Below are 7,115 nucleotides of genomic sequence, written 5' to 3'. Positions count from 1 at the left end.
ACAGCATCACCAGCAATATAATCAATGCCACAAAATCTGTGCAGAGACTTTCATCAGTGTCACTTTCGTGTGGTATTTGCAAGGATTTTAGGAAGGCAGCTGGCTTGTTTTAAACAAAAAAGTCTAAATAATTCCTTAAGTGAAATGCAAGGGGGTCAGGAATGCCTGCAAGCCTCCACCCACCCCCACTTCATCAGCGGCCTCTCCTGTGGTCACTATATGCAGAGGGTCAAGAGAAGCCTGTGTGTGTGGTTTCGGGGGAGGGCGTGTGACTGTGTGTTTCCCTCCCTCTCTCTCTCTCTCTCTCTCTCTCTCTCTCTCTCCTCTGTCTCTGTCTCTCTCTCTCTCTTTGTGTGTATAGCACTAGGTAAATGTGTGTTAACCTGATAGGATAGCAATCTCCCTTCCCCCATCAAAGGCACAACATTCCAAATTGTCAGAGAGAGAGAGAGAGAGAGAGAAAGATAGAGAGAGACGGAGAGATAGATAAAGAGAAGAGAGAGAGAGGAAGAGAGAGAGAGAGAGTCACACTAATGTGTCCTTTTCCAAATGAGTAGTACACAAAGCAGTTTAAATGTTAGGGAGGTGGCAATGGGGTTGCTTGTTTAAATCTACACTAAAATAATTCTACAATACATGTCAATGCATATTAGACAATGTACTCTGGGGTATATTCTCAAGGGGATATAATCTTGTACTCTATATATGTAGTCAGTTGGAGCCCTGTGAAGTTGCCCCCACAGACAATTGTTTGATGAATGGTAATGTGTTTTACAATGCTCTAGCTCAAGCTAGCTCACTCTACAACAAGTATAAACAACAGTCATTTCATTTTGTTGATTCAGCATGGGTGTGGATCAAAAGTAACACTTTGCAACCTTTTCTGTAAGACTTTACAACTCTGTTTTCACATTCAGACGTTAGGGTAGTTGGTATTAGCAGTAAAGTGATGCCTGTTGGCTACTGACTGCAGGATCAGTTGCCTTTTTTAAAGTTGAATCTCATTTCAATGACCTTTCTGGGGCTTTGTCTGCTTTGTCAGAGCAAGCTGCACATGGAGGGCTTCCGCAGCCTGAAGGAGGGGGAGGCCGTGGAGTTCACCTTCAAGAAGTCCTCCAAGGGCCTGGAGTCCGTGCAGGTCACGGGGCCGGGAGGAGCGCACTGCGTGGGCAGCGAGAGGAGACCCAAGGGGAAGAGCGTCCACAAACGCCGCTCCAAAGGAGACAGGTGAGACGGCGACGGTGTTCTCTCTAACGACAGCATTTCTCTCTCTCTCTCTCTCTCTCTCTCTCTCTCTCTCTCTCTCTCTCTCTCTCTCTCTCTCTCTATCTGTCTATCCATCTGTTTCCTTCTGATTTTTTTGGGGTTGTGGCCCCTGTGATAGCAGTGGACATACAGTTGTCCTGAACCCTCATAACCCTAATGGACCAGGTCATGGTAGTCCAACTACCGAACACATTAGAGAGGTCTACAGAATTTGATAGGTATTGGTTGGTGCGAGAGACATTTATGTTTCTTAATGACACTGCAAACATATGAACTGGTGATGTGGACAGGCTTTAATTTGTAATCGATTTAAAGGCTTTTAGAAATCTCTTTCTCTTGATCTCTCGATCTGTAAGAATAAGTATATCGCCTCTCCCATTTGTGTCCATTTAGTCATCTTGACAAAACTGCACCTCAGTGAAATCCAGTTGTTTGCAATACTGGAGATGTGTGTCACCAATAGTATCTCTGTAGAAGCCAAAGGTTCAACCGTCAGGTTGCCTAAGGAAAGGATGTTGTTGTTGGTGTGGGTTTTTTTTGTCAGAGGAGAGGAATGGCCAGTCAGGCCTGTTTGGCCCTGTATGTGTGTGTGTGTGTGTGTGTGTGTGTGTGTGTGTGTAATGCTGTTATGTCATTTCATTCCCCTCCTCCACCCTCACCTCGCCCTGTGGGGCCGCTTAGGTCGCCTGGACAGGCTCTGCCGTTGACCTGGATCAATAGCTGTTTAAAATATCTGGCCGCTGGGGTATACACATACTCAGCAAATATGGCTCCATCCCCCTTCCCTCCTCTCTTCGCTCCCCTCTCCTTTTTCTGTTTCCGTGTTCTCTTCGTGTGATGGTTCCCTTTCCCTTGTCCTAGTCAGGTGAGAGAGCTCGGAGAGTAGCATCCATGTACCACAACATGCGCTTTCCATCAGCGTTTTGGTCAAAAACCTTTGGATTAGCATAACATGTTGAGAATGTCTTTCTCTATTGAATGTAGCTCATTGTTGATGTAGACAAGGAACAATGAGGAATGCTAATAAACCCTGACATATATATTTTTGCATGAATGTTGCTGAATATATCAAACAGATTTATTTCGAAAACAATTTAGTCAATGGTGAATTGCCTGCATTTATGAAGCAATGTTATACTCCTCTGAGCATTTGAAGCACTTTACATATTTACATTGTTATATTTACATTTAATAATTTATCTGACGCTTGTAATCCAAAGCGTATTACAAAAAAGGAAAACAATCAAGGTGCAAGTATTCAGACAATACTCTGTGCTTTACAGAGTTATGCCCCGCTGGAATTCACACACTCTCAACTCATACGTCAGCTTATATACGTGTGTATGAAGACGTGTGTGTGTGTGTGTGTGTGTGTAAGTCACTAAAAAGTATTTCAGAACAGACCTCTTGAATGTTTCAAAGCAAACATCAGGGCTGCATGCATCTGATAGGACTTCCACCCACCCAAGAAAAGCCCACCAAACAAACAAAAGCCCCTGCAGCCTGCGTGTCCTCCTGTCCCGAGGGGTTTCCCTGCTCCCAGGTCCCGTTCTCCAGGGGCACCCAGTGCGGGACTCCATGGGAGCGGAGGGCACGGTGAGGGGTCAGAGGTGTACTGGTGTGCATCGCTGTCCGCTCTGATTAGAGTGAGGGCTCCGCGTGTTGACAGAGGTGGGGCAGGGATTGTTAGGGCCCCACAAGGGCGCAGGGAGGCCAGCCATGGAGGCCGCACATCCCCCTCCAACTCTGGAGACGCTGAAAAACAACACGGCTCGTTCTGGACCGCCCCCCCCCCCCCCCCCCGTCCTACTGCAGAAGCTTTATAATGCACAGCTTCTAATGCACATGTTGACAAGCTCATAATTATGGACCGCTGGTTCCGTTGAGTCCATGCAGCACCATGGAGTACCATGCAGTCCATTAGAGTTCAGGCGTATTGAGTGCAGTTCACTTGCATGTCTCTGTATGTAGAGTGTCCACAGAGTGTGTGTGTGTGTGGGGGGTGCGCTATGATTTTATTAGTCCACTGACTCCTGTTTCTCCATCAATCGTACATATTAAAAACACGTATTGCCATAACAGTGTTATAAAAGGCCACCCTGCTGTGTCTCTATGCCTCCCAGTAAGGGACGACTAGTGTGTGTGTGTGTGTCATCGAAGAATTGGCAGCCAAAGGGACCGCGCCGCGATGTGAGAGTGTGTGTAGCGCTTTTCTTCTCCCTTCTCACTCACAGATGTATTTTGGGCTTCTGTTGAAGGTATGGCATGCCAGAGAAAGAGAGAGAGAGAGAGAGAAAGAGAGAGAAGGAGAGAGAAAAGCACTGTGGTCAATTTAACTGATAACAGATGTAGGTGCCTGCGAAGGGTCAGGGGTTGCCGTTGCCACGGTAACTGCATGTGCTGAAGGGTGAAAGCGGGAGGGTGTAGGGGGAGGGGTTGGGATGGAACTGGCAGTTTGGGGGGGGTGGGGGGGTGAGTAGCAGGGGGTGGGGTTAAAGTTCACAGGTCGCCACTGCAGCAGCTTTGGGAAGACAAAGGGCCTCTCCCCTCCTGCCTCTTCCTGCACACTTTCCCTCTGATCAGCTCCCCCGCCCCTCTCTCTCTCTCTCTCTCCACACACACACACAGACGCACACACACACACACACACACACACACACACACAGAGTGATTTGGTGAGGGTGACCCGCAGGGGCACCAGTGGCCTGACGGCAGGCCAGGCCTCCAGAGGCCCCTATACGCGCGCTCATCTACATGGACATCAATGCGGCCGTGTCACCGCGGTGACGGACTCACGCCCACCGCCCATCTGTCACCTATGGACAGACACACGTCCATACGCCACACGTGTCACACGGGTCAGGGGCAAAAGACACCTCCGACGGCCACAAACCACTTGGCGTCCTGAAAGGCTGAAAGGATGTCCAACTGGTGCTGTGAACGATTGCTGTCCTAGTGCTTCTGCTGCTTCCAGCTGCTTCTTTTGACTTGAGATAAGGGCACGTCAGTGATGCACAGAGACTATAAGCAACAGCTTTTAGGTGCTTCATCCTGAGTATTCAGTATCAAGTAGAGGTTTACATACCCAGGCACGTAAATTGGTAAAATACTGTATGTACCATTCTTTTAAGAAAACACGAGTGAGCCAAAGCACTTTAGTTTTATTTTAAAGGAACCCTATGCAGGTGTTTTACTTTAATAGAACGGCTTCAAAGTCATTTTGATAGTAAACTAACTTGTCATAGGGAGAATCACACGCCCTCCACAGCTCTAGCCTTGCCAGCTATGAAGAGACGGCCGAGAATCACAAACTGTTTCACGGTGTCACAGCCTACTATTGTAATATTACCGTGTCAGTCAAATGGCTCTTCAGAGATTATATTTTGCCAGTTTGTAAACCAATCCATATGTACCCTGTCCAGAGGGAAGGGTGCTAGCCATGAGTGGTATTTGCAACAGTTGTGTGAAATACAAATAGTGCGCAACTGTAGGGGAACATTAAAACCTGCACTGGGTAGCTCTATTGGGATTGCATCACAGAATCACAGTAAAGAGAATAATTAGATAATCCCTGTTTGAAGGTTTACATGCCCCAAATCCTTAATGCATATGGCTTACAGTTTGTATAGATGGTCCAAGTGCTTCCTATGCGCAGCTTTTTGGGTGATGAGTGCAAATTATCCTCCAATAATTTCTGACACACTGTATTCATCTTACAACCAATTTTGATTAAATTCCTTGTATCTTTGTAGCTCTTACACCCCAAAACATCCTAGTAGGGGTGCTGCTTTTCATAGGCTTTGTTGACTCTCATGATAGCATAGCATAACATTGCATTTATGAGTGTGACCATAAGTTCAAGTTGGTCTGATCACTCTAAATAACTTTGCTCCAGAAGTTCTGAGGCTTGTCAAAGTGCTGTTTGGCATATTGTAAACGTGCTGGCATTTGCACAGTAGTGGCTTTTTTACTGGCAACCCAACTGTGCAGCCCATTGTAGTTCAAGTGCCTCCTTAATGTGGATCTTGAAGCAGTTGCACCACTTTCTGACCAATTTTCCGGCATATTCCTGACATCTTTGTTGGTCTTGCCTGACTGTGGGTTGGTATCAACCAAAACCACTAACTATCTGCTTCTTTATCAGACTACACAACTTTGACCAGCATTTTGAAAACTTTGTTACGTCCTTTTCCTTAGCACACATCTTTTGACATCTCTTGGGCTCTCCCTATGGCTCAGCAGCCAATGCAGCACTGGGTGAAATGTGCAGAGGTCTGCTTGTGTCAACTTTTGTATATACGATGTAGCCAAACATTCAAGGAGATGTAAACTCCGCTGCGCATCGGGGAGTTATTTTCCCCTGACCCCATCCATTAATTCCGTATTAACGGGACACCTCGGCAGCCGTTATCCTGTTATTTAATAGCCACCCACCAATCAGAAAAGAGCATTTCTTCTCCCTGGGTAATAAGCACTTGTAAATAACTTAAAGTAAATCTAGCACTGGCATTTGAGGTATGACCATTATTTTATTCTATAGTCACCTATGGATCTTGAATCTGTGTGCTGCATGAGGCATAATGTGTAAGAGTGTGCCCTCTAGTGGTTAGCGTGAAGTACTGCATACACTTCTGTGTAAAGATTCACGGAGGCAACAAAACTTGTCAGTATTCCCAAATGTGATATGAAAAGCATTGTGGAAGTATAGAGTTTGCGAGTAAATATACTAACCTGTTTCTTGCTCTTTTAGGTGCTATAACTGTGGAGGTCTGGACCACCATGCCAAAGAGTGCAAACTGCCACCGCAGCCCAAGAAGTGCCATTTCTGCCAGAGCATAGCCCACATGGTTGCCAACTGCCCGGTCAAAGCACAGCAGTCCTCACCCAGCTCTCAGGGAAAGCCTTCGCCACAGAAGGGTGAGGAAGAGGAGGAGCAGAGCCACTCGCCGCCACCCCCCGAAAGCGTTGAGTGAAGGCCATTGGTCGAGCTCAGTGGTGGAGGGCGGGAGAAGATACAGGACGTCAATCATACCACTTCACTGGAAAAAGAAACGAATGCATGTTCCTAACAATGCTGCTTTTGGAACTACCTCAGGTTTTTCAGATACGAGATATTGCAACGAAGAATGTTATGTGTTTTGTCTTAATCAGTGTAACACTCAGGAATGTGAATGCTCTTGTACTCAGGAAACAAAAGCATAATACAAATCAAGTGAGGAGAAATTGCAACAAAAATCATTTCTCACTTGTTATCTCATGTTCTTTGTCCCAGAAAAAAAAAGAATCATTGACAAGAGCTGGAATCCTTCCATCTGATTGAGAAGGTCCTCTAAGCTTGATTCCATACTCATAGTCTTTATACCAAAAGAGCCCATTCCTGGTTATGCTATGCTGTCCGACGAAAGCAGAGGTTGTGTGACTACGCTTCTGTGTGAATGTCTCTCTACAGTTTTATCAGTGGGAGGGGTGGGCGGGTTATAAGCGGGTGGGGGGTGGGGTGGGATGGGGGAGATTGGTGCTTTATGTCTTGGCTGCTGCCAGTTTTTGCAATCGACTGTCCAGATCACCTGGAGCCGAATGAATGAATGAATGTTTTGACCTGCAGAGTGCCACTTGACACCCTGAAGGTCCCTGTTGCGATGCCAGGCTTGGTCGCAAGTCTGCCACAGAGCTGCCGCACGTGCCAGGGATCGCTGTCTACCTCACAGGCAGTGGTTTGCCTAACCTCTCAGTAGCCCTCTGTGGCACCCTGAAGGTCCCTGTTGCGATGCCAGGCTCGGTCGCTAATAGACCTCTGAAGTTCGCCTACAAAAAAGCCACCATCTTTGCCCAAATAAGGAGATCCGGTA

The 7,115-nt window shown here is 46.8% G+C and overlaps 1 protein-coding gene across 1 annotated transcript in view; it reads left to right on the top strand.

Annotated features, from left to right (window-relative positions):
* Positions 1 to 6,239, top strand: part of lin28aa (lin-28 homolog Aa) — a 10,551-nt gene extending 4,312 nt beyond the window's left edge. Inside the window, exons 3-4 of the mRNA XM_062537800.1 lie at positions 1,043 to 1,227; positions 6,017 to 6,239. Of these exons, the coding sequence (XP_062393784.1) occupies positions 1,043 to 1,227; positions 6,017 to 6,239 (408 nt within the window). The remainder of the gene's footprint in view (positions 1 to 1,042; positions 1,228 to 6,016) is intronic.
* The last annotated feature ends 876 nt before the right edge of the window (positions 6,240 to 7,115 follow it).

The sequence above is a fragment of the Sardina pilchardus genome, chromosome 6 (assembly GCF_963854185.1).
Source record: "Sardina pilchardus chromosome 6, fSarPil1.1, whole genome shotgun sequence".
Classification (NCBI taxonomy): domain Eukaryota; kingdom Metazoa; phylum Chordata; class Actinopteri; order Clupeiformes; family Clupeidae; genus Sardina; species Sardina pilchardus.
The sequence above is the reverse complement of the archived record's forward strand: the minus strand, read 5'-3'. Positions and strand labels throughout refer to the sequence as shown.